Source organism: Amborella trichopoda, chromosome 2 (genome assembly GCF_054954075.1).
Source record: "Amborella trichopoda isolate Santa Cruz 75 chromosome 2, AtrichopodaSantaCruz75HAP2 v2.0, whole genome shotgun sequence".
Classification (NCBI taxonomy): domain Eukaryota; kingdom Viridiplantae; phylum Streptophyta; class Magnoliopsida; order Amborellales; family Amborellaceae; genus Amborella; species Amborella trichopoda.
In genome coordinates, this window is record NC_142337.1 from 60,976,894 (window position 1) to 61,004,753 (window position 27,860).

At 37.1% G+C, this 27,860-nt stretch overlaps 2 protein-coding genes across 3 annotated transcripts; one reads left to right on the forward strand and one right to left on the reverse strand.

Moving 5' to 3' along the window:
- Positions 1-799: 799 nt before the first annotated feature.
- Positions 800-11,969, forward strand: LOC18445165 (putative 1-deoxy-D-xylulose-5-phosphate synthase, chloroplastic). Of its 2 annotated transcripts, none has more exons than XM_006855308.4 (10): positions 800-956; positions 1,108-1,251; positions 1,452-1,616; positions 1,689-1,839; positions 6,850-7,121; positions 7,945-8,218; positions 9,491-9,798; positions 10,664-10,945; positions 11,208-11,492; positions 11,731-11,969. In XM_006855308.4, exons 1-10 carry the CDS (start codon positions 846-848, stop codon positions 11,878-11,880), a joined length of 2,142 nt encoding a protein of 713 aa, XP_006855370.1. In that variant the 5' UTR covers positions 800-845; the 3' UTR covers positions 11,881-11,969. The 2 variants fall into 2 exon arrangements, with proteins under 2 accessions (XP_006855370.1, XP_011627386.1); XM_011629084.3 differs by having other exon boundaries at positions 1,114-1,251.
- An 831-nt stretch (positions 11,970-12,800) lies between these two features.
- Positions 12,801-27,550, reverse strand: LOC18445166 (NPL4-like protein B). The gene is made up of 2 exons (XM_006855309.4): positions 26,386-27,550; positions 12,801-13,256 (listed from the first exon to the last, which is right to left on the reverse strand). The coding sequence occupies exons 1-2, from the start codon at positions 27,361-27,363 to the stop codon at positions 12,996-12,998; spliced, it is 1,239 nt and encodes a 412-aa protein (XP_006855371.1). The 5' UTR covers positions 27,364-27,550; the 3' UTR covers positions 12,801-12,995.
- Positions 27,551-27,860: the final 310 nt, after the last annotated feature.

Genomic DNA, 27,860 nt, shown 5'->3' on the forward strand with positions numbered 1-27,860 from the left:
CCCAAAAAAAATGCGTATTGCTATCATTTTACTAATTTTTTAAAAGTAATGATCCAACAGGCTATTTTCCACCTATATGTGTAGGATTTTAAAAAATCACTATTAAATTTGACACGGATCTATAGAAAAGTCGAGTTTTACGTTTATATAATAGCTTTTCTAGATATCTGTATCAATTTTAACGGTAATTTTTTGAAGTCGTACACACATGAGTGGGAAAGATATTATAGGATCATTACTTATTTTTTAATCTATTTTTTGATAATTCAACCAAATAAATTTTATCGATTCAACCAACTCAAATAGTACAATGAACAGGTGATCCAAAACCTGATTGTCAGTTTTAAAACATGGACCAAAGCAATCCATTTTTAATTAAATTTAAAGAAAAAATACCCACTTTTTTTTAGATAATCCAGTAAGGATAGGCACCTCCTATCCATTTTTTTTAAATGAGAATGGAAACCTAAACTATAGGAGATGTACAAGTGGTGCTCCATGACGACCCCAGTTCCATTATAAGAAAAGACCCCCTTTCGAATGCAAATTAGCATATAAGAACCTTATTAGAAAGGTAAGGTAGAAACTAGAAAAAGGTGTCAAATGTTAATTTTTCCTGTTCCTCTTGTTTGCCAATTATATTAAGACACGTGTCAGATTTCGATAAAAGCAAAACATTTGGATACATTCCACCAATAGCAATCAGACCCGTTGTTGAGTTGGAGGGTGTCCCCTATCCTCAGCCACACACCCTCACCTCCTTTTTATACAAATGACGCTATCCTCTCTCTCTTCCCCTGAAATCTCTCTCTCTCTCCTCTCAACTCAAATTCTACAGTGAAAAAATGGCGGTCCCTCGACCCATCTGCCCGCCCACTCTAACAACGCCTGCGCCCTTCTTAGCAGGAGGACTCGATACCAGCAATACTTCATTCTCCTCTAGAGCCCTACCCCAGGTCTCTCTCTCTCTAGACTCTATCGCAAGTATACTGCACTCTTTTAATGGCTCTCTATAATGAAATGCCTCAAATTTTCCTCCTAATTACACTCTTCTAACAATTTCTCTCTCTAGGAATGTATGTTTGGACTGAGAGGGGCTTATTGCAGTTGCAGGCAATAGGGATGAAACGAAAAGGAGGGTGCCTTTGTGGAGCGCTGAGCGAGAGAGGAGAATACCACTCGGAAAGGCCTCCAACGCCACTACTCGACACCATCAACTACCCCATTCACATGAAGAACCTCTCCATCCCAGTAATATTATCTTCTCTCTTCTTTCTCTCTCTAATTTTTTTTAATCTTACAACACCACCCACGCATACAATGCTCGTCTCTCTCTCTCTTGATTCGTATTATCTGAGAAGGGGGGCTTCGGGTTGGAAGCAATTGAGTGTTGGATAATCCTCTTTCTCTCTCTAGGATTGAGGAAAATGAGGCCATTTGTGTACCTGCAGGAGCTCAAACAACTGGCCGATGAGGTTCGGTCAGATGTAATATTCCATGTGTCGAAGACCGGGGGTCACCTGGGCTCCAGTCTTGGGGTGGTGGAGCTCACTGTAGCCATTCACTACGTCTTCAACGCTCCACAAGATAAGATACTCTGGGACGTTGGCCACCAGGTTTTCTCTCTCATTCTCTCTCTATTTTCTCATTCTCTCTGTAGCTGAACATAATTTGGTTGTAATTTGCAGACTTACCCTCACAAGATATTGACGGGGAGGAGAGAGAAAATGGGTACACTGAGGCAAACCAATGGTCTTTCAGGGTTCACCAAGCGCTCAGAGAGTGAGTACGATTGCTTTGGGGCGGGGCACAGCTCCACTAGCATCTCTGCCGGCTTAGGTACCTTTTTTACCCTCTACCTTCGATTTTATCACTTAATTCCCTCTGGTTTCTATTTTGTCACTCAATTCATGTAGGACAACGCTCGCTCTTTTTTTTTTTTTTTTATATAATTCAATGGGGGATAAGAGGCCCTATCTGTATTTTAATTAATGGTTTTTGAAACTTATAGTGGGAATAAAAATGTAATAAGAGGTATCCTATGTTTTAATTAATGGTTTTTGAAACTAATAGTGGGAATAAAAACCACAATGTGGAATAAGAGGTATCATACCTACCACCTCAACCCCTTCCACATAGGACAACAATGTTTTTTTTAAAAAATATATAAAACGGGTTGAACCCTTTAAAAAGATACAAATTATACGCATACGCTTGTAAAGTTTTATATCAATCAAATGCATCTTAAAAAATTTTAAAATTGCTTTTATTTGGTGTTGGGAAGCTAGAATAATTAAAGTATTTTGATGATTTTATCCATCTTTAGAGGTAAAATTACTAAAACATATTTTTGTGGCGTCCCAATACCGAAAAGGTGTTTTGGAATTTTTTTGAGAACGCACCGCTAGAAATTAAAAAATATACCTTCAAATATAATTTCTAATATTGTGACCCCTTTATCCTATTGTATAGGGTTTGAACCCCCTATTATGCCTTCATCTTATCACATTCCACTATACTTGTAGCACACAAACATCATGTTACTTGTAGCATATTCCACGCCGATAGTAGCAAGCAAACAGCATACTACATGTGCCAAATAGTAGAGTCCACGTAATCTCAAAATCTTCTCTTATGGTTATGACTCGAGATGAGTGGCCCCTAGGCTGAAGTCTATCATTATTGGATCAAATAGAAGAATATTTCATCTTTGATGGTTCCTTGTAAAGAACTGGGTTTTGTAACTGCATGTAGTGATTATTTTTTAAAATTCAGTTGAAAAATTTGTTGGAAGATTTTTTTTAGAGAAAAAAGGAACAAGTTAGAATAATAAATAAATAATTCTGAAAGAAGAAAATCTACTTAATTTGACCTTTTTAAAGATATGCTTCATCACGTTATCTCGTATTTTTCGTAGGTTTTATTTTCTTTGAAAATTTGTATGTGAAATTGGAGTTTTGATAAATTTATGCTAGGCATTATAACAAAAACCAAAGAAGAGTAAAATATCGTGATATGAAAATATTCTGGTCATAAAAAATCTCAATAATTTTTTTTCTAGATTTTCGAACAAATGGATATATTGTCACACTCAATGAGATTTTACATTGTTGAGAAGAGGAAATTTTAATTCAAATGGTCCCTTTCTAGAAATCATTCTTGGAGAGTGATTTCGGATCTAAAATTTCACCTGTCAATAATCTCCTCTATCACTATCATAAATATGTATATAAAAAAGGAAACCCAAAACTAAAAAATAAATTATTTTAGAATAATTAAAAGAAGTCCAAAAAGAAAATTGAAAACAGTTTATGTTTAATTTTAGGAAGTGCCTACAAAAAGACTATTTATCTTTTGTACATAGATGTCACAATCATTCTCGCCTTTTGAATATCAAAATGGGTAGTTGTAAGAGTGTCATTGAAAGACACAAAGCTTCAAAAACAAAATTATTGGACTTCGTGACTCACCCCATACTATTCAATTTGACATCTAGTGAGTGATAATGATTGTGACCTCTATATATAAAAGATAAATGGTTTATTTATAGAATATTCTTTAACATTAAATTCTAGCTTTCTTTTTCAGATTTAAAACATGTGGGTGGTCGAGATTACTCTCATAAACTTTAATTCCAAAATCTATCTCCCAAATAAAATTTTGAAATAAATTAACCTAAAATCCATCTCTAAGGCAAACATTTTTTTAAAAAATGACACTTGAATAGGTGCATAAACTAACACGCCAAAATCCCATTTTTTGGCTTAAATGGGGTTTACAGAAAGCGGGTACACCTCCACCATCCATCTCCATTAGGATATAGACAAAAATGGTGTGGGTCCCAGTCTTTATGCGTGTCCGACCAAGAAGTTTGGCAATCAGCCAATTATGAAGGATGGACGGTGGTGATGGACTTAAGGCGATCTAATGTATGGACCTATTGATTCCATTTAGGAAAATGTTGCGATAGAGCTGCATCCCTATCAAATAAAGCCTCACGTCATAACTCATAGACATAGAAAATGGCAATCCAAGTAATAGAAAACCTTTACATTGAACATCTTGGCATGAACATTATGGTTGTAAAAAAAAATAAAGATTTTAAATTTTAAAAATAGTATATATTATGACAAATTATTTATACCATTTATTTTGCCCTTAAAGTAAGTGTTCATAGATCCCTAAAATTTGTACTATTTTTTAAGTTTCAAATTTTATTATAGAAATTGATTTTAGAATGCTATCATACATATTTCCGCTGCCAACACTGTTTCCGAGGGTTTGAGGCGAGGCTTTCTTTGTTGCCATAAAGCCTAGGCCTTATAGAAACCTCATCCTTCGATTTATACTTTAGTGGACGTACTTGTCTACCGACCGCATAATAGAGGGAAAATGAAAATAACAAAAAGGGCCCATATACTAAGCACGTCCATCATATAAACAGTATGGTCACAGGGTCATCACGGTCCCATCAAGGGGTTGGACTGCGATTGATGAGACATGGGAGCATTTTGTACACTTCTGAGGTTCGAGTGAATGGTTTATTTGAGGGGACCCACTCTCTAACCATCGCTGTTCAGACTACGAATGTGATGGTGATTGTTCCCTTTGACCATACTATCGGAGTCACGCAGACAAGGAAAAAGAAAGGGGAAATTATAAACATGCAATTTACCCCCAAGTCATATAAAAAGGTAAAATGAAGACAAAAATACTCTAAAAAAAGCATACGGTCTAGCACTTTGCTTTTGGAAAGCATGCGGTCCGACACAAAATAGGGGCCATCCGACACTTTGAGCATGTGGTCCAACATAAAATGGGGGAGGTCAGGCACTTTGCTTTTGGAAAGCATGTGGTCCGGCACAAAATAGGGCGGTCCGGTACAAAATGGGAGTTGTTCGGCACTTTGGGCTTCTGAAAAGCATGCGGTCCGATACAAAATAGTGGCGGTTCGGTACTTTGGGCTTCTGAAAAGCATGTGGTCCGATACAAAATAGTGGCGGTTCGGCACTTTGGACATGTGGTTCGGCATAAAATGGGGGCGGTCTGGCACTTTGGGCTTCTGGAAATCATACGGCCTGACACAAAATAGGGGCGGTCCGGCACAAAAATGGGGGGCCTAGCACTTTGGGCATGCAGTCCTACACTATGGGCATTTTTTGTCAAAAAATGATTTTTTTGACTTTAGGGTATTTGCTACAAATGTTCAATTTAGAGATAAAAGTTGCTAAAGAAAACTTTGTTGGGGTAGGTTGAATAGAAAGTGTCATTTTGAGAATTTTTTGTAATTTTCCGTAACAAGAAAGGAGTACTCCTTTTTATATTTGGGTGCAGGTTCGATAGAGCTGAAGCTCTAAACAATCAAATTAGAGCCCACCTTCAAATAGGGTTGAGAAAAGTGGTTTCAATACTGAAAAACTTTGTGATAGGCTTTAAATATATTATTAACTTTAATTATAAAATTTAAAGCTTAAAACATAGTGTAGATTTAGCAGATTTATGAAAACTTGAAAATTGACGGTCCAATAATGCGTTACAAGGTGTACTATTTCCAAAACTTGAATCCATTTTTTTCTCATGTCTATACATTTTCATGTCGAGATGATCAAAATGAGGATATTTGGGCATCAAAACAACCTCTTCTTGTGAAATTTCTGAGCTAGGCTCTAATTTGATTGTTCAGAGCCTCAGTTCTATATAAACTTTTCCCTTTATAGTTTCCCTAAAGTTGCCTGATCTTTAAGCTTGTCAAGATAAGGAGACTATATAATATGTGAAGGCCTCGTATTGAAATAATATGTGAAGGCCTCGTATTGAAAGGGACACGGTTCCTATGAGTCTACGTAGACATGAGTTGCCTCGTAAACATCTATTTTTTAGATGGATTTTTTTTTATTTAATTTTTAAGGACTCGTAATCTCTAACATGGAGATCATGAATATGAAGAAATAAATAAATTTAAAAAGTTAAAAATAATAATTCTATTAAAAATATATTTGAACTGTTAGTTTCAATTGTTTTTAGATGGACCACCTATTTGCATCTATCTTTTAAGATGGATGATTTATACCTTGGGACCGCATATCGTAAAATCTGAGAGATGAATTGTTTAACATCTCACCCATACTTTTTTATTTTTAATTTCAAAAAGTCATCAAAGAATAGATTAGAATAGCTGATATTTTAGGTGTGTTTTCATAAATGTGTGAAATGTTATGTGGTCAATATTTTAGTTGTGGATATATGTTTCCCTAACATTAATTACGTTGTTAAATAATTCAATTTACTAACTTCTTAAAAATTATTTCAATTAGGTGTCTTCTGAATTATTTTGTTAAGAAATACAAATTGACCCTTATCAAGTTCGGAACCCTAACAACCGAGGACATTTTGGTACTTTGTCCCACTTGGGTTACTCAAGCCACATGACCATTGAGAACGAGTTGGATCTGGTATGGATATATTGGGATCTGGATTTAGATCAAAAAAGTATAAATGGGATCTGGATTCGATATATTTGGGTTTGGATCCAAAAAATATGCATGGGTTTGGATCCGGATCCAGACCCTAACGAATCCAAAAAGAATATTTTATATATTATTTTATACTTATAAAATAATATATAATATACATGGGATTTGGATCCGGATCCAGACCCTAACGAATCCAAAAAGAATATTTTATATATTATTTTATACTTATAAAATAATATATAATATATAAAAAATATACATTGGCTGCTTGTTTCAAAAGTAGATTTTTTGGTTGCAGAGCCCGCTATGAATGCTTTGTTGTTGCTTTGAACTTGAACAGAAGCGGTGCTTATTGTCTTACTTGTTTGGGAGACAGGGATGGCAGTTGGGAGAGACCTGAAGGGAAGGAAGAACCATGTGGTGGTGGTGATAGGAGATGGTGCCATGACTGCAGGACAGGCATATGAGGCCATGAACAATGCAGGTTACTTGGACTCTAACATGATTGTCATTCTCAATGACAACAAGCAAGTTTCTTTGCCCACTGCCACACTCGATGGACCCATACCGCCTGTGGGGGCCCTTAGTAGTGCTCTCAGTCGTCTACAGTCTAGCCGATCCCTTAGGCAGCTTAGGGAGGTTGCTAAGGTCAGTAGGTCCCGGAGACACCATAAATGTTTCTCAATAATTTTGAATGAATTTTAATAATTTTGAATGATTTTTAATAATCACTATAGTGGCTTTAGTAATTCCCAAGAGCCTAATGTGATGACCAAATTTTGAATGTGATGTAGAGAGGTAACCTCCAAAATTTGTTGGAAAACTATTGCTTTCTTTGTTTTTTAGCCGTAATACGGATCGAGGCTATTTTTGCCAATATCGGGAATTGTTTGGGCTCCAGCTGTACAGTTGGATCTAAAATTGGAAATTTTCTTTATATAGCTTTTCAAAAATCAGTTGAAATTTTTGTATACTTCTTCTCTTCAGCTCTGATTTTAGCGTCCAGGTACTTGTGTAGTTGTCTCAATATGAAACAGTACGTCCACTTGGTTTGTTGTTGGGACAAACTTCAAGGATTGAACCCTTGACCTCCCTCTCACGAACTGGATGTCTTATCCGAAGCCTAAGGGCTTTCTGAAATTCACAACCCACATTCAGTCCAACATTTCACCCAAAATGTCCATCTTTTTGGGTCGGGAAACAGGTGAGATCGCAGTTCTTGATGTTATGTTGTGTTTTCACCACCTTAACTACGAACCAAGATCAACCTTTATTTCCCATAAAATTAAGTAAACATTTCCCGCTTAGATCAATTTCCTTTTCCAATCAAACCAGATTCACCACGCCTTGTTGCTAATTTTTCATTCCCCAAACTCAAAAAAATTTCAATCATAGTTTTCACTGAATTTTGGGCCTTATCCATGAACCCAACTTGAGCAATGTCTAAGGCATGCTACATTTAAATTTTCAGGGTGTGACAAAACAAATTGGAGGCCCCATGCATGAGCTAGCAGCCAAGGTGGATGAATATGCAAGAGGAATGATAAGTGGCTCAGGCTCCACATTGTTTGAGGAGCTTGGTCTCTATTACATCGGACCAGTTGATGGTCACAACTTGGACGATCTGATCACAATCTTACGAGATGTTAAGGCCACCCCCACTACTGGTCCTGTTCTAATCCATGTTGCTACTGAAAAAGGAAGGGGATATCCGTATGCTGAACGAGCCTATGATAAGTATCATGGTAATGATTACTCTTATTAAAATTGATTGTACACACCAAATTTGGTTGTACAAGCCAGTGATCGCCTATCCAACTCAGGAATCATCAGAGCTGGATGGGATCGAGAGTTTGGCAAATCCAGGCCCAAAAAAAAAAAATCATCGGAATTCCCTAGGTCTCCCAATTCTCTAGTTTTCATTTTAAATTTCTTTGTTTAAATATAGCCCAGTCCAACCTGGACTCACTTGAGGGAGACTGGAGGAATTGGAATCAGCCCCTTCCTGAATTGGAGCCTGATCTGATGTTTGAAACACTGGCATAAGTGGGATCTTATGGATTTCTTACAAGCTTGGTATGTTTTTGGACCGTCCATTTCGATTGGTGTGGGACCCAATTGTTTTCTAAATGTGGCCCCACCCCATTTATTTTTTCATTGGGGTTCTCAATGGAATGGACGATCTAGATGCATTGGCTTATGGGAAGCCATATGACTGGCTTGTGCACCCATTAGGATGACTCCTGTTGTTGTTCATTGTTTACTCCTCTTAATGTGCCTCAACTAGAAGTTATGAAAGAATTAGGATTGTTACCCTATCATTCAGAGGGTTTTAGGAGAATTCAAACAAAAAAGGAGCTATTTTAAGTGCCACTTAATGGAAGGGAAACTGATGGAGAAACAGGTATAACGAACTTTGCTCCAGCGGACAATGGTGAGCTAATGCGTGTTACGAAAAAAAACAACTTAGGGCCAGTTTGGATGGATCGTTTTCAACTGCCACTTGAATATAAAAAAGAGAGATTTCGCCATCACTTGAGTATGTGTTGGTTTTTATTTTTTTCAAGCGGGGGTAGAGAATTAAGACTAACTGGAGCAAATGAAACTCCCTTACGTGCAGTTTCAAGTAAAAGTGCCTAAAATACTCCAAATAAGTGCCCATCCAAACTGGCCCTTAGGCTGCCACAGTAATACGAAGTAATTTCGCAAGGTCATTTAGATATTAGATAGAGAGGTACCATTTTTGTTCCCCCATTAAATGGAAGTTTAGTTCTCTAGGAGAACTCCAAATTGAAAACTCCATGTCATTTTGAAATTTTTTTAAAACCCCTAAAATATCACTAATTCATAATCCTTTTTTATGGTAGTTCTGAAAAAAAAAAAAAAACAAGGAAAGAAGAAAAAATAGCTTTGTCTTGATTGAAACATTGGTCATATTTCTTTGGTCTTCTAATTTTTACTAATGCTATATAAGTGGGTGTCTACTGCCAACCTTAATGATGTTTTGGTGGTGATAGGCGTTGCAAAGTTCGATCCAGCCACAGGGAAGCAATTCAAGGGCACAGCCAACACCAAGTCCTACACTTCCTATTTTGCAGATGCTCTCATTGCTGAGGCTGAGGCTGATCCCGATATTGTGGCGATTCATGCAGCCATGGGAGGTGGCACTGGCCTCAATGCCTTCCTTCGCCGCTTCCCGAACCGATGCTTTGACGTGGGCATTGCCGAGCAACATGCAGTCACCTTTGCAGCTGGCCTCACTTGTGAGGGTGTAAAGCCCTTCTGTGCAATCTATTCCTCCTTCCTCCAACGCGCCTACGATCAGGCATGACCAACACCTCTCTCTCTCTCACACACATATACATACATGCATCCTTTTCTCTATGGTGGTAGACTGAAGGAGAAGCCAAGATTCAATGGGATATTAGTGTTTTAATGCTCAAGAAATGTCACATCTTGCAAGTATTTCTCTATGCAAAATCTTTGAAAAGATGATATATACTAAAGCGAAACGTATTTAACACTCTGCCATACCTAAATTATGTTTAAGTGCAGAGGTTTAAAAAGTTATAGACTCATAAAACTTGAGATGTAAAGGACATAAGAGAAACATAAGCTAATAGAAACCAATCATATACCTATTTACAAAATCCAACAATTGAGCAGGGGCGGCAATAGAACGGGTGGCTTGCCCAGCCCCGTCGACCTGGCCCTACAAAAAAATAGGACCTGGGCTACGGCTGGAGGGCCGGGCCTGGGCCAATATAGGGCCAGCCGGGTTCGGCCCAAACGGCCCTTTTGTTCCTCATACCATTTGGCCTGAGCTTGGGCTGGTCCTATAGGGATGAGACCGGGCTAGGGCTAGGGCTAGGGCCAGGGATTGCCCAGCCCAAGCCCAGGCCCGGCCAGCCCTATGGTTGGGCCCATCATTTAACCTCTTATTGACCTCGCTAGTGGTGGAAAGTTCAAATGACTAGCTTGCCTCTCCCTACTATCATAAGGCCCACAGTTTAGTTGAGAGCCCTCAACAAATGTGTTGAGTTCAAAATAGTTGAAGATTTATAACCTTGTATGAATATAAAGGAAATTAAATAATTAACTAAAAGAGAATACAAAAAAAGGATTTTTCTGCCCAAAATATGACCAATTTTGCGTTTCTGGACTTTCATTTTGGTTCTATCACAAAATAGGTAATACACGATGTGGATCTCCAAAAGCTGCCAGTGAGGTTCGCCATGGACAGAGCCGGACTTGTTGGGGCTGACGGACCCACACATTGCGGTGCATTTGATGTGACCTTCCTTGCATGCCTGCCCAACATGGTGGTGATGGCACCGTCAAATGAGGCCGAGCTCTTCCACATGGTGGCCACGGCTGCTGCCATCGATGACCGGCCTAGTTGCTTCCGCTACCCTCGAGGCAATGGAGTTGGCATCCCCTTGCCGGAGGGCAATAAGGGAACTCCCCTTGAGGTAAATTTACTACTCTTTCCCTATGAACATGTGAGTAGTCGCACACTTTTCTCTTTTGCTTTGGCTTTTGAAAAAATTATTCATAATTCATCCATCCTTTTGTGGTGCGTTATTCATATTCAAATAAGTTTTGGGAAAATATCTATTTCATCCAGCCATGGTTCTCAATTGGCATTAGGAGCCATTATAACCATGTTCTTATGCCATGAACTACTATACCAAAAACAAGCCAAAAAAGCTCAGTCATTTCCTATATTTGCAGATTGGAAAAGGAAGAATTTTAGTAGAAGGGGAGAGGGTAGCTCTTTTAGGCTATGGAATGGCCGTTCAAAGCTGCCTCGCAGCTGCTTCCTTGCTTGAAAGACGTGGCCTTCGGCCCACAGTAGCAGATGCCCGCTTCTGCAAGCCATTGGATCAAGGGATGATACGTCGCCTTGCCAAAACCCACCAAGTCCTCATCACAGTTGAAGAGGGCAGCATCGGCGGCTTCGGGGCCCACGTGGCTCAGTTCATGTCCCTTGATGGCCTTCTCGATGGAAGTACGAAGGTATTATCTTCATGACCATGGAAGGGAATGTAAAATCTTACACCAATGGTGGTATGTCAATGGAATATACACCTTCCTTTCTCAATGATTGTGTGGTGGATATTACCTGTACCACCATGAACTGGGGGTTCTATAATAGAGTTGTGTAATTCTTGCCTAATGTTTTATAGTGTGCTAAGTATAATTATTTTTCTTATCTTTTCTTGTTTCTTTTTTTTCTTTTTTTCTTCTTGTGCAGTGGAGGCCTCTAGTTCTCCCTGATAATTACATCGACCACGGATCACCAGCCAATCAATTGGCAGAAGCAGGCTTAACGCCTGCTCATATTGCAGCCACAGTCTTCAATATCCTTGGCCAGACTAGAGAAGCCCTTGAGGTCATGTCTTGAAACGTAAAAAAGAACTCTCAGTGAAGGTTTTGTAAATATCAGACATCGATTTGCATTTTGATCAAGGAATTTAGTTAATTTTGAGGAAATCAAGCTCGACCAATCGGATAAACAAAGATGGGTGAGCAGAGCGAGAGAGAGTGTGCTCATGCCTTAGTATTTTATCAGAAGACTTCGAAGAAGAGAATCGAGGTGCTGTCGTTGAACTAAGCAAGCTTTTGTAGGTGTAAAATAGGAGTATTTTTAAAACCCCAATGTTTGGGGACTTGACCCCTTCAACATGGCAACCACCAAATACAAAAAACACTTGAAAAATTTACATCGAAGACCATCCAATTTTTGGATAGTTGGATCCCGGTAATCAGAAACTCATTAACAAATATGTTTTCTTGGAAAAAATTGAATATGGCGATTTTAAAGTAGAACTCAGAATTCTAAATCCAAAAAGTACCCTTTAAGTAGCTCTTAAATTAGAGGATTCAATTTCTACAAGGCTTCGACTTTATTAAAATAAAGTCTCACCTCAAATACTCATGCTGAAAGCATTTTGGGTATCAAAATTTTTCATGATTGCTTAAAATCAATTTCCAACATCGACTACAAAATTTGAAGTTCAAAAATGGATACATAACTTATTTTTAGAGTGAATGAATAGTCTAAATAATGTGTTACAATATAAAAAGGGCTTCAAATCCAATTTTTTCAATGGTCAAGGCCAAAATGCTAGATTTCAAGGTTTTCCAATGCCAAAACCGCAATTTTCAGTGTGTTTTGACGCGAGGCATTACTTATTTTGATGGGGCAGCCCATCAAAACATTTTCCTGAATTGATAGAGCAGCCTAACCAAACATTTTTCTGACCAAAGCGACTCACAAATAGGTCTTCATCAACCATTTCTGACCAAAGTGACTCTCACATCTCCTCGAATGCTCTGAACATTTCAGCATAACTTATAACTTACAACCCTAATTCCAGTAAACACCCTTAACCAACTCAAGAGCCAATATCAAAAGATCACGTCACATGTTTTTTCATGTTTGCCAAAAAGTCCCATCCCAAAAAATAAAAGAACATAAAAAAAAAAGGGTATAAAAGAAGGAAAAAAAAAAATCCTTTAGTCTCTACAAGAACCAGCCATGGACTCTATCAGGAGTTGATATCCTTCAGGGATAGGACTTTGTTGTTGTACGCATTCTGCCAAAGCAGGAACATCTGCATTAATGTCGAGATATTTTGCAAGCAAAAGGAGCAAGTGGAAGTCAGATATTCGCTTAACAAAAGGGAGGTTCCTCGTCCGTTCCATATGGTTCTTTAGTGCCCTCATAGTCACAGGTGAAACCCTGTTCTCGATGGGAAATGTTGATGAAAGAGGACCCTGCAATTCAACCATATATTTTGTAATTAGCAGTAATATAATAGTTACTGAAAGCATCATCTTTCTAACCTACAAAATCAGGACAATTTTTTTTTTGGGTAAATCCAATTTCTACGGTGGTGAAGAAGATGAAAAACATGACAAATTTCTCTTAGAGAAGAGCAAGCATACAGGAAAATATTCTGCTACAAGATGGACTCAGATTCAAAGACAGTAACAAGATCGCGCAAATTAGCAAAACGATCTTCTGTGTGGAGAGACCACACTCCAAATTGTTCAAGATATATATCATGAATCAGTACCTGAATTACCTTTGCAAAGAAGATCGTCAACCTGACCTTGATAAACCATATTTGCAGTTGGTATAATAGGACCTATGACTATCATAAGTAAGATGGGCATCTTTGTCACAGAAATTGCAGAACGAATTACATGTAGCCAATATCCATTTGAAGTTAGCTCACGCATGACAAGAAGGAAAGTAATGCACTTTAGAATGGCTAACTGTTTGTTTTGCTTCCAACAAGAGAAGAGACCCAAAACTACCACGTGCATTTTCCCTCGACTTATGTTACAGTACAAAGTCCTATATTAACTGATAAGTATCCCATGAAAAGGAAGGTGTATGAAATATGATACACCAAGAGGGTATCACAGTTAAATCCAGTGATGGACAGTGAAGATTAAACATATCTGGAAGAGCATTTGTCATGGGGGATTACATTTAATCTCCACTATCCCTCATCATATACAGATGGCCACCACCGGAGAGTTCCCTTGTAAAATGCATGCTCAGAAGACAAGCAGCCCTCATTTGAAAAAGTATCACATGCCTCTGCCCAATTGTATCATCTGTAAGTTTAAAATTTCCCATCTGGTCTAATGGTGAGGAAGACAAAAACTATTACAGGTTCTACAGTACTAGCCCTCAAAAGATTATTTACCCTCAAGTCAAACTGATTTCCTCAAACACCCTTCAAGTATGAATTCCTTGCCATTACTATATAACAGTATCATGGGTATTTAAGACTATACATTCCTCTGTTAAAGGAACATCACACAAACAACAAATGATCTGCATTACTCATGTTGAAGCCAGACTATAAAGTTGTTGAATGTACCAAAGCAAGCTTTGAGTTTCCATTTGAGACTCACACAACGTTGAACAATATGAACACTTCACAATGCCTACAAAGTTTCCACCGCATAGAAATTTTCTACTTCAAAACACTCATGGTAAATGTGTTGTTTATATACTCATTTGCAATATAGTTAATATTTAACAACAGACAACCAGTGACACATTTTAGTAGCAGTAATCTAGCTAGATGACTAAATGTCTCATCATAGCCATACTAATGATTAGCTCCCTCCACAATCAGTCACATTCTATAACATCCAGCAGTCCTATTAACCTCTAAATTCAGTTGTAACCTTTGGAACCCACAACGTAACACTAATAGAAAATTGGTTTGGATTGTATTTTTTTTTTTTGGCAACTAGATCCTCATACTCCCATATATCATACCACGTTTTTCAATTAGGATAAGACTCTTACATATATTAGATTCAAGAAATATTTTTCTTTTAACAATTTTTTTATTTATCTTTTTTCGACGGATCTTTCTCTTTTGCTAATTATCATAGCAGCCCAGCCACTTTTAATTAGGACAGATTTCACAAAACATTTAGTACTCCTAAGTCCCTTTTCCTTTTTTTGAAAGTTGGATTCCTAGTTCTTATTGACATTGGGATGAAATCACATGCAAAACTGTTATTAGAAACTCCAGCCTGCCACCAATGTGGTCAGATTACACTGGTCTCCTATCAGTTCCCCTAGTGGATCAATAGAGGCCCAAACACAGAACAAAGCGAGCAATGAGTGCCAAAGAATGAAGGCCATGATGATGATGATGATCATCATCATCATCATCCGAGCCTTATTCCAACTATTTTGGGTTGGCAACATGAATCAAGTTATGCTATTCTGCTTTATCAAGGGTCATACCATCAGTCAAGCCATAAGTCACTATATTTCTTCTCACTACTTCTTCCAATGCCCTTTTGGGCCTTCCCCTCGCTATTTTAGAGCCTTCCATTTGAACCAAATCGCAACATCTAATTGGTACTATTCTAAGTCGACGTTGCACATGGCCAGCCACCTAAGTCTACTTATCCTCATCTTATTGCCTATTGGAGCCACCCCCAAGTTCTCTCGGATGTATTCATTCTTAGTTCTATCCTTTCTTGTATTGCCACTCATCCATCTCAAGATCATCATCTCAGCTACACATTCTATGGTTATATTGTTGAAAAATTATCACAAATATAACTTAATTTTCATTTATTTAGAAAAAAAAAAACCCTCAACTTTCATAAACCTCGCCCACACCTTTTTTCTTCAATTTTGGGTTTTTTGACCAAATTAACCACCTTCAAGGTAGTTGTATGATCGTGAAGCACAATTATGGTACTTTAAGTACCGTAAAAACTACATCATGTTATACGACACTTGAAATGCCATAAACCCTTTTCTCCTTATATTTATCACTTTCATCTCTCTAATTCTTTTTAGGGTGCATTTGGCATATGAATGCATCCGTAGCTGTAGAGGTAAGCTGCACCTTCAAATTTTATCACGGCATATAATTTTGATGTAAAATGCTATTAGGTTTGTCTCAAAATCTATTTTTATATCTAATTATAAAATTTTAAATTTAAAAAATGGTTAAAATCAAGTAGATCTATAAACATATGAAAATCGTGAAAATGGACAGTGTAAATAATATGTTGTAAAATGCACTATTTTTGAGACTTAAAATCCTTTTATTTTTCATGGTCATGCATCTCGATGTCGAGATGATCAATCAAAAGGGTTTTTCAACATTAAAACTACCTTTTTCGATGGATTTTTGAGGTGCATCCGTAGCTATAGAGGTAAGGTTGCAACCTTATATAAACTTTTTCCTTCTTTTTATGTTTATCTATTTGTTCTCTCTCTAATTCTTTTTAATATTTATCTCTTCTTTCTCTCTCTAATTTTTTTTTATTTCTATCTCTCTCTACTTACTTCATCAACTCAACAAACACAATTCCAACATGATACAAATCTGACTCCTAATTTTCATAAGGGATGGGGTTGAAGGGAGATTTTATAGGGGAGGGTAAGGTACGCACATGTTGTTATACAAATCTCCTTGGAGAAAGAAAGAGAGTTAGAGAGAGAGAAGAAATAAAAAACAAGGCCAAGCTTTCTATGCTTCCCCTACAGCATAGAAGTTCTATCCTCCCCTTTATCCAACCGTCCATTCTGAATGGAGGGCTAAGATTGTCCCAATCACAATGTCACGTCTCTACACTATTTTATTTTTAATTTTTTTCTATAAACTATTTTGACACCAAATTTTGGACGTCCATTCCTCTATTAAACTCACACTAGCAAAAAATATAAAAAAAATATTTTCAATAAAATAAAATGACCAAAATACCTCTGAAAGGTTCAAGGGGTATTGTGGTCATTATATTTTGTCGAAAAATTATTTTTAATATTTTTTATAAGTGCACCCCAATGAGAAGATGGCACATACCAAATTTTATATTCAAACAATTTGTATAAAAAAAACAAAAAATAAAATACAGTACTTAAAATGCCGTATAACATGGGTTAATTTTTACGGTATTTAAAATGCCGCATAGCATGGGTTAATTTTTACGGTACTTAAAATTCCGAATAACATGGATTAGTTTTTACGGTAATTAAAGTACTGCTTCACGGTAATACAACTACCATGAAGGTTATTTTGGTTAAAAATGTCCAAAATTAAAGAAAAAGGGTGTGGGAGAGATTTATCAAAGTTGAGGGTTTTTTTTAAATAGATGAAAATTAAAGTATATTTGTGATAATTTCCCTATATTGTTTCTTGACAGCCCAATATTCCATCTCATAAAGTAATGCTAGATTTACATACATCCTGTAAAACTTTCCCTTCAGTTTCATTGGTATATGTGGCAATCATATGAAACTCCAGAAGCACACCTACACTTCACCCACTCTACTTTAATTATGTGCGACATCTTCCTCAAACTCTCCATTCTTATGGATTATTGACCCTAGATATCAAAATAATCTCCTTTGGGAAATTCTTGGCCATTAATATTAACTGTTACTTCATTTCTACTCTTATTATTACTAAACTCGCATTCCATATATTTTGTCTTAGTTCGACTAATTTTAAAACCTTTAGATTCCTAAGCATCCCTCCAAAGTTTTAAATCAACGTTGACATCGTCTCTAGTTTCATCAATCAAAATTGTCATCCGTGAACTGCATACACCATGGTAGCTCTGGCAGTTGATGCCTAGTTAACACGTTCATAACCAAAACAAAGAGATACGAGCTCAATGCTTGACCCCTAATATAAGCCTACTGTCACTGAAAACTCGCTTGTCTCTCCACTAGTTGTCCCCATACTAGTTTGCACCCCCTCGTACCTATTTCTTGCCATTCTAATATATCATCTAGAAACTCCTTTCTTTTCCAACACCCACTAAAATTAACTCTCTAGGTACCCTATCGTGTTTTTTTCTAAATCAATAAAGACCATGTAGAGGTCTTTTCTCTTCCTCTTAAACTTCTGATTCCATCAAAAAAATAAAATCAATAAACGGCTATCGCATGATAATGGTCTCAGAAGACTTCATGTACCTTATCCCACTTTAAGGTCTACATGATTGTAACTGTCTCCGATATGTTTTATAAGTAAGAAGTAAGCAAGTTGTCCATATACAGACTACACTTTCTTCAGAGGAACTTTCACTCAAATAATTCCTCTTAGCCTCTTCTAATTGCATAAGATCACGCTTACATTTTCAGCGAAGATTTCTAGTCAAGATCTGATCATAAGTATCATTAAGGACATAACATGTGTGGTTTGCTCAATGCTCAAGGTAGATGATCAAAGTCATGGGGTAAGAATCTTTTAGAGGAATAGTTACTACCATTAGACAAGAATATAATCATGTGATAGAAGGAAAAGTATATAATGAGAGCATTTACCTTTGGTACAAGGTGTTCACAATTAATCTTCCCTTGGATTTGAAATTGGGTGGCTGCATTTATTTAATTGTCCAAGCGCAAAGTTCAGAAGAAATTTTCTCGAACTTCGTGACACGCCCAAGCTATTAGATTTCACATCAGATGGTCATAAGTAATTGTGACCTTGCACCAATGGTAAATGGTCTCATTGTGTACAATCCCATGAACCAATGGTAAATGGTCTCATTGTGTACAATCCCATGATAAAATGTGACAATTATGGAATTCCAAAGATAGAAGAGGATATCATGCAAACCTCTTCTTTTTCTTTCTTTTTTTTCTTTAATTGAATGAGAATACAATTTTTCTCAATAAATAATTGGATGGGATTATTACTACTATATTATTAAACGAAGGTTAAGGGGTGGACAAGTGTAAAAAAACATAAAAAAAGGACCCTATGCCTAGATATAATGTAGGGCAAATGACTTTAAATAGGTGTTAAGGGTGGTTATTATGTGAAGAAATCAATATTACTATGAAAGACGTAGAAAAGGAAAATGAAGGGTTGCACTTCCTTGCTATCTTAGAGAGAAATAAACATACTTTCCTCAAACCATTAAATCTCTTCAGCAAAATCGGAAAAAAAAAATCTAAAAAAAATAATGGCTACCATTTTGTAAAAAACACGTGAGAGAGAGGAGAAGAGAGAAAAATATGTCACGTGAGAGAGAGGGAGAGAAAAATTGTGAGATAGAATGGTTTCCTGAGAGGGGGAGAGAAAAATACGTGAAAGATAACATGGTTTCCTAAAAATTCTCTCTCTAGATAAGAATATAGTTTTTTTTTGGAAAAAACAAAGGAAAGTTGAAAATGTTCATCGTGGAAAAAAACAAAGATGGATTTAACGTATATAGGAAAGTATATTAAAGATATCAGTTTTTTTACAAGGTGAATTCAAGTATACTTACCATTAGTGTCCTCTAATTTTCCAAGTTAAAAATAGCAAGCTCTGAATAACTCTCTTCCAATTTTTTAATTTGAAATGGAAAATATTACAATTAACTCTCATGCAAGTTCAAATAGATCTAGAACTGTACAGTTTTTTTTTTTTCGAGGATGATCTTGAACTCTAAAGTTCGAATATTGAAGTTAAAATGATATTTGGAGTAAAGTATTTATACGGGGCATCTATGAAGGCCTGTTCACGTTCAAAGCATGAGACTTAATCCCACATAAATAAAGTATGCAATAAAAAAGGCATCTTCTACAAAATAAAATGCTAAATGCATGCTATTTTTTAATATTTATTTCAAAATATACAAATTTTATGACCATACTTTTAAAAACTCAAATTCTTTAAAACTACAGTTGATGTTATATATAGTTATCTCTTAAAATTTACTATAAAAAAAAGAATAGAGGTTATGCTTTAGGCACCCTGGAAACGACTGTTTTTCTATCTACCAATACTTTGTACTTCCTTATTTTATTAATACAATAGTCAACTTACTCAAAACTAATAACAATAATTAATAAACCAATTTAACCTGAGGAAGCCTTTAGTAGTTATAACATATTACTAATAAAGCAATTACAAAGTAATTATGATTTTTTTCATGAATATCATAATTATAGGTTTCTAATTATAAATATTCTAATATGCATGCTACATTCAAGTATTATGACAATAATGAGTATAGTTTCATTAATTATAATTAGGTGATCACTTAATGCATATCAATATAGTATGTCATCGCATATTTAAGAAATTAGTTACATAAATGCTTGAAACATATCTACATATTCTTGATTACATATTTTGATCACTTATATCATTTCTACGTGCAATACACGTGATCCCACTGGTCCAATATAAAACAAACGCAGGATTCAATCGTTAGTCAATACACCTAAGAAATAGTTAAATTGAAGAGAAAACAATATCTATAGAATTTTATTTTTTTTATTTTTTTTGGCAATTCAGCAGTAAGATTCGAACTTGGGACATAGTGCTGCATTGTCAACACCTTGACCAAACAAGCCAAGCTTGAATCCCGAAAAGAAAAAAAAAAGGAAAAAGAAAATAAAGCCCAAGCCTGAATCATACAAAATAAACAAATAAATAAACTTTAAGTGACAATAACTTACAGCATCTCAAAGGTCAAGATATATCATCGTACTTTTTTCTTTTCTTTTCAATGTGATTGTCACTTATCGGGCACTAACCATGGAAGTTGAGGTCATCATACAAGCTAAATACAGTATATGACAACAACTATCACATTAATCTCAACTTTCCTTTTTAAAACAGATCAACCATGAATATCACAAGCTAATATGATATCCACATATAATTTCAAAAAATAGGATATCTAAACATGCTAAAATTTGTAGCATGATGGAGAAGAGCCTTGCAACACCGAGGAAGAGGTCAGCTCTCACACCCAAACAATCAATATAGATTATCATTAACCTCTCACAACAATAAAGATTGATACAGCCTTCAGAGCGGTGGAAAGACCTAACAGCTCACTTGGTCTGAAACATAGTTACCAGGAGCGCGCCAACAGGATGGCACTCCGGCTCCAAAATCCAGCTCTGGCGTTCCATGACCGGGATCTCAGCTGGAAGTCGATTTATTTTTTTGGGGATCTCGCTCCCAATTATAGGGTACTTGATCCTATGAACAAAGGATCTCCATCCCACCATCGCATGGTGCACGTTCCCGAATATTGTAGATCCCGTTCCCAAACAAATAAGATCCTTGACCCCGAATTTTAGGAGCACAATCCTTGTGTTCATGGAACTTCATCCCTATAAGGAAGTGACCCCGAATTTTGGGTAATTTTGAATAAAATTATTTTACCAATTTATAATTTCCTAAGAGAAACTTCTTAAATAAATTTAACTTTTAAAATAAAAGAAATATATTTTAAACCAAATTTTCATGCAATTTTTCCAGCCCAAAATAACGATAATGCATTTCCCAAATTTCTTTCGGACATAGCCAAATAATAGGAATGCATACTCAGGTTGCATCCAGCTAGTACCCAAACAACAACATTCCATTTTTAGGTAATATATTACGTCGATAATGTATTACGCTAGTAATTTGTTTTACAGGCAATATATTTCCAAGTACACAAATGGCCAACGTGACACCCATATGCGTATCATTTATGAGATCTTGAAAAATACTAGCATTAGCCGTTTCACGAATATAATTGTATAAAGCATTGAAAAAATTTATTTCATACAAGATTAATGGAATTTAATTAATCCATGGACATCTAGGATTGGTTGTGCATGGATCTAGCCCCATGGGCCATTGCTACATAGGACAACAGTTTCTAGAATAAACCAAAACGAGGTTGCGTTTATATGGGAATGGGCTGTTGTGCTTAGTGGGAGCATGAATCCATGTGTAATGGAGTTGGGTTCTTGATACAAGGGGAGTTTAGCGATGAAAGCGCGGACAATCATGCACGAAATGCGATCCGTCCTTGAATGGGGATCAATCCTTTCCTTTTCAAATAGGAATGTGGTCATTCCTATATTGGAGTGCGACTCAACTTCAAATGGGATCTCATTCCTATCGTGGATGGGAGCACGATCCTATTGTATATGGGAACGCGATCCCATTGTACAAGTACTGCGTACCCGTTAAGTAAGGATCTAGATCCTGTTGTATTGGGAACGCACTCCCTCTTCATATGGGATCTTGATCCGCAGCTTTTACCCCAATTGGAACTCGCTCCCTAAGCTCTGGAGCTTTGGGCAGCCATCGATTCGACGCTCCTGCTCCCAGTAACTAGGGTTTGAAACTACCCATCGCAAGAGACAGCTATTAGCCAGCTCCTCGTCACTAATGCCATACAAATGGATGGGCGCCTTGATTAAAAGAGGTACCACCTAGAAACAATCACAAAAGACCCCCTCACACAAACCCATGCAACCAACCCTTCCCCATCCCCTTGTGGGACCTAAATAAAAACCATATACCCATACTTAATAAGGATTTGTTATGCATTTTGTCACTCCTTTCAGTCCAAAACAAGGTGGTTCATGCACAGTGTGATTTCCATATGCCATGTCCCCAATGGGTGAAGCTCAACAAACTTTGGTATAGCTGAACTTTGATGTTAGTTCAAGCACAATCCAGTGCTTGCAGGTCTTCGGGGTATCCTACGAGATGATAGAGGCACGATCTTATTGTCCTACTCAAGGTCCCTCAGAGTTTGTAATATTGTACATGCAGAAGCAAAAGCCTTGATTTACACACTCAATCTATGCCTCGATAGATTGCAGAAGCCAATCACTGCAAAGGGAAATTGCCTAAACATCAGTAAATGGGCATGGAAAGAAATGCCAGGTCCTTGCTCACTGGCACCTTTGTATGATTTCTTATGGTCTTTGATTTATGTAGGTGCTGATGTATTTCTTTTTATCACGTCTATAAGGATTCTAATAGCAAATAGTGGCACACTCCATACATGTCATGTGGCAGGTTAGTTGAGACTTCGGACCATCAATGAGATGTCGTCTCAACATATCCTTGACCCAAAACTTTTTTGAAAAACACCCAAACCTCTTTCATTTACTATCTTCCAATATGTATAACCTCCAAACACTATATAAACAAAATTATGATGAATATTGAATATTTGTAGAAAACCATGAACCAATTCTCAAAAGTGATAATGAGTAGAGGGCAATCTATGGTCTCAGAGGTATTCCTGCATAAAAAGTTATAGTAGCAAAGAAAAACTCGGCAAGGAACTTGATCACCGGTCAAGAACATCTCCTTGTTTTCATCATTGAGTCAAAACCTTCTATTTAAGTAATCATCAAAAAAGGAAAAAAAAAAAAAAAAGATCTCCTTGACTATCAAAACAGCTCCTTAGCATTCCACCAGGCATAGGCATACCATGGTTTACAACCCTTGGTGCCATGATGGACCACAACCCCTTTGATGTTTTCTTGTTTTAAAAGCTCAAGAGGTCAGCCTCATCATGCACTACAGCTCTGTGCATGGATAACAATCAACACATCTGATCGGTAACTAATTGAAAATAACAAGCCTGTGCAATGTTCCCTATTCGATTTGGTTACAACCAATTCCAAAAACAAAACTTGTAGTGGAACATCTACGTTTGTTCAATGAGGCCTTATGCCCAGCCTTGAAGCATGTCAGCCAAGAAATCCATCTTTACCATCTTGATTTCCCATAAAAATTAAAGCTTCCTTTCATTCTCCTTCCAACAACACCCTCCATAGACAAGGAGAAGTTTACATCTTGAAACCCCCATCTCACTCTCTAGAATGTCTGCAATGCCACAATGGTAGAAATTAAAAGAAAGAGGCTTTTTCCTACTCCATCTTTTAATCATGATCATCACCATCATGATCATCACCATCATGATCATCAAAGCCTTTTCCTAACTAATTGGGAACTACAGGAATCCCGATTTGCCATTCTGCTCTATTAAGAGCCATAACTTGAGTGAGGACCTACTCTATCTTTTAATAGTTCCTGAAAAGTAGCAGCTTCTTGTTGTTCATGATTCCCGAATAGGCACAACCTCGAACGAGAAGAAGGCCATTAGATCCATATGCCCATCCTACCCTAGGCAGGAAAGCTTATTATATGCAGGCGCAATGGAAGAAACCCTGATCTCTTGCCTCTTCGATGTTATTGGTATTTTTATGTAGGTAAAATCTCTAAACATATCTACAGAATCATGCCTATGGAGTTACAATATAACAAGAAATCTACTAGGTGTCTTCACCGCTACCTCCTCTAAGATGCCGTCAGCACAGCATAATCAATATAACAACCACAACCCTAGATTTTCTCCCCACGTGTCCTGATATAGTGAAATACGAATAACAGCTATTGATCACCATGCTCCCTCTAAATTGATCTCAGGTTCCACAGTAATGAGTTGCCAGCCAATCCATAGGTAGATAGTGACAAATCCATGAAACCACATCCCTTGCATATAACTATAATTGTTGACAATAACTTCCTCTTGGATTGCAAGTTTGGTTCATACATGAGAATCATGCCAAGGTTGGAATTACTAAGGAAATACTTAATAACTTTCAAGAGGCTGAGTCCATTAACAGTTTCAGACCCTTGATCTTTCAAGAGGTTAGTGAAGCGGAATCAAAAGCACATATCTTGGGGAGAATTTCCAAAAAAAAATTCTTTCTTCACGCCTCAAAGGTGAGACTCTGACCCTAACCTTCCTTTCTTACTTTCTAGGGTATTGAATAGCCATATTATCTTTTCTTAGAATATGGGGCCTATACATTCTTAAACAACCACAGTTAATGAATAATCAAGAGTTTTGATAGATAATGAATCAAGTTAAGTGTGACATTGCCATTTTTTTTCCAGTGGACAGCCCCCAAACATAAGTATGGTTTCTGCAAAACCAAGCGCTGTGATGAACACATAACCTCTGGGTCTGAAGGTTGGGATTAACCCAAATACATGTGCAGCAGCCCTTGCATCATAATTATTGTCTGGAGACCCAACCTCTGAGTGATGTTGGATTTGTAAAGATGAAAACATTCAACACTTTCCCATACTCCATTATTAGAATGAAAATAAGTCTAAAGTTTCAACACATAATTCCCTTTCAAGAGGAAAATCTAAAAGTTAAGCCATGTAACTATGAAAAGCCTTGCCAATGTACTTGGGTATCAAGGTATCCAAAGCCAAGCTGTCAAACAAGGGAAGCCATAATAAACGTCAACTTTATAAACCTAGCTAAAGAGATTAAAACCAACTTTTCACCTCATGGGATCTTAAGGACCAGAACAATCAAAGATTCAAAGTCAATCCATCCTCATACCCTTCCAAAGAACATAACACTCAGTACGTAGATCCTTGTGAACACTAGGTCTTAAACCTTATCCAAGATGAAAGGCCTTTGGCTCATTCTAGGTTATCGAGGATAGCCACCTTGACCAACCTAGACAAATCAAAATCTTGTTCTGGCCTAGTACAGTGCACCAACATCGTGATAGCCTCTCATCACTATCACCCATGTTTGGCATCTTGCACATGGCTTCATAACGAACCACATTACTCCGCATGAACAAGGCAGTTTTATTTCCCAAATTGTGATTAAGGTTGCAGTGTTTTCAATATCAAAATATTTTTTTTGCACAACTTTTAATTGGGGAAGGGAGAAATCGAACTCAACAACTTCTTATATAAAGGAGTTGTGACCAACTGAGCAAGAAATTATTATAATGCTGCATCCGATATGAAGCTACAGGCTAAATTCTTCATGAAACCAAGCACTAAAAGCCAGATGGGCAAGAGTAGGATTCGAAACCTCACACTTCAAGAAGCCACCAATTGAACTGGATACCATTTTTCATAGAAAGACATTATTTGCATTTTAAAATTTAGAAAATCTAGTACAAATTAGCATTTCAAAACCACCGCCATTTGCAAGTGTTGCCAGATTTGCACATAATCTGGAAATCAACTAGTCTAACCAGACAAGCATTTCATTTCATTCAATGTGCAGCCTATAGTCTTTTTATAATATAACTTTTAAGTTCCAGATATGGGGTTCCCAAAATTCCTCTACCATCACAACAGAATCACCAAATTACACATGACACAAACGAACACCTTCCTTCTCCCATCCCCTCTTTCTTTCTCCCAGCCATAAACAGAGTTAACCAAAGCCTCAAAGGCACTCAAATCCCATTGCACTCTTCATATAAATGGTACACATAAGAGCCCCTTGTCATCTGACTACCATATAGATAGCAAGATAACCCAAATTCTTAATAAAGCTAGAAGGAATGTAAGGGTCTCAGGAAAATCATAACCACAGGAAAAGACGCAAGTCTTTCTTGGTTAAAGAAACAAATAAGATCAGCTACAGTTGTAAGTAAAAACTAAATCTCATAGCACATGGAAAGCTTCAAAACTAAGTATGCCAGCAAAAAAAGATGAATTAAAAGGAAAGTGAGAAAATTATGATATTTATTTAATTTTTATGACTGGAATAACTCATAAAATTATGATATTTCCATCAATTACTCGGTATAGATCCATACCTGGTGATCCAGAATCTTGACAAGAACCAGAAAGAAATCATTGTCTACTTCTTTGGTATCTTTTCCCAATATAACAACATCTTTATTCATGAGCGAAAGCTTTGGATCGAGATCGCCAACCTCCTTCACAAACCAACCTTCCTTGAAAAGCTTAATGCACTGATCACTCATCTGAAAGGCTTCAAAGTGAACATCTGCTCCTCCATTTTCATTAACCTCCAATTTCACAACTGCAGTGACCCACTCTTTCAAATCGCTCTCGCTGTGAAGTTCAGCAGCCTGTAGAACCTCTAAATTTGACAAAGTATAGTCCCTCTTATTCTGGCTAATGGTTTGAGTAAATATAAACCCTACTTTTCTCATTCCTAAACCCATAGCTATGGCCTCAACCTGATTCTCTTCATCTGGGTCTCTAAACAGAAGCAAATTATCCTCCGTCCCTTGTTGAGGAGGCTCATAGATAAAATTTACAGAGACCTCACCATCACTTGTTACAGTCCCATACATGAACCCTCCTCTCTTCACTGCAAAAGCTAAGGATTCATTGACATAGTGTTGGAAAGCATTAGCTGCATCTCGATCGAATGAGACTGATGCGCAATTAGGGTTTTCTTGCCTGGAAATCCTCATCTGTCGAGCAATTAGGTCTTCCACGGTCATCTTCTTGCCAAACAAACCAGCAGGTTTCACAGATGGTCCAGCCACTGTGCGTTCACCCTCGTAAGAGAGGAAGATCATGGAGCCATGGCCGATTCCCAGAGATGAAATTAGCGTTTGGGGGTCTGCCATATCTGAGAATTGCAGAGCTTGCTCTGGGGTTTTAGCGAGCAATAGATTCTGGTTTGTAGAGAGAGTCTGTTGGGCTATGGGCACTCTAAGTTGGTTCTCTATTAGGGTTTTGAGGCTAGAGATTGTCGGGTTAAGATTGTCTACGCTCACTCTCTCTAGACCATCTCTGCTGCGAACTCTGATCATCATCTCGAATTCTTGGAAAATAAGAGATACAAGATTTGATCAGTTCTTACGAAATGAATGTAATGGCAGAGATAGAAATACCTTCTATTCCCTATTGGCGACGAACTTATGCGTATTCCCTCTTTCTCACCCTTCTCTCTCTCCTTCTCTCACAACTGGTAGAGTACAGACGACCGAAGAAGAAGCGCCTACGGGAATTTGGAAAGAGCCAGTAATTAAAGAAGACTTGATGGATGGGTTTGGAATAACGACGGGGAAAAGTTAGGGAAATGGTGATCCTTTGGGTCCTACGCACGGGAGGGTCTACTCAAATTATAAAAAAATTAAAAATTAAAAATTAAAAATAAAGCACCATACTTTCTACGAACCTCACCCTAATTTAACTTTTTTTTTCTCATTTTTTTCTCCAAAATAAACTTTTTATGTAAATAGCCCCAAAAAAAAAAGTACATTATTTTTAAGACAGAAATATTCTTCCCATGTACAAAAATCATTTTGAT

Coding starts and splice junctions, on each gene's coding strand:
- LOC18445166 (XM_006855309.4), bottom strand. CDS start 27,363: ATGATGATCAGAGTTCGCAGCAGAGATGGTCTAGAGAGAGTGAGCGTA. Junction 13,257..26,385: donor TCAAGATTCTGGATCACCAG/GTATGGATCTAT, acceptor GTTGAATTGCAG/GGTCCTCTTTCATCAACATT.
- LOC18445165 (XM_006855308.4), top strand. CDS start 846: ATGGCGGTCCCTCGACCCATCTGCCCGCCCACTCTAACAACGCCTGCG. Junction 1,617..1,688: donor TCTGGGACGTTGGCCACCAG/GTTTTCTCTCTC, acceptor TGTAATTTGCAG/ACTTACCCTCACAAGATATT. Junction 9,799..10,663: donor TCCAACGCGCCTACGATCAG/GCATGACCAACA, acceptor ATCACAAAATAG/GTAATACACGATGTGGATCT.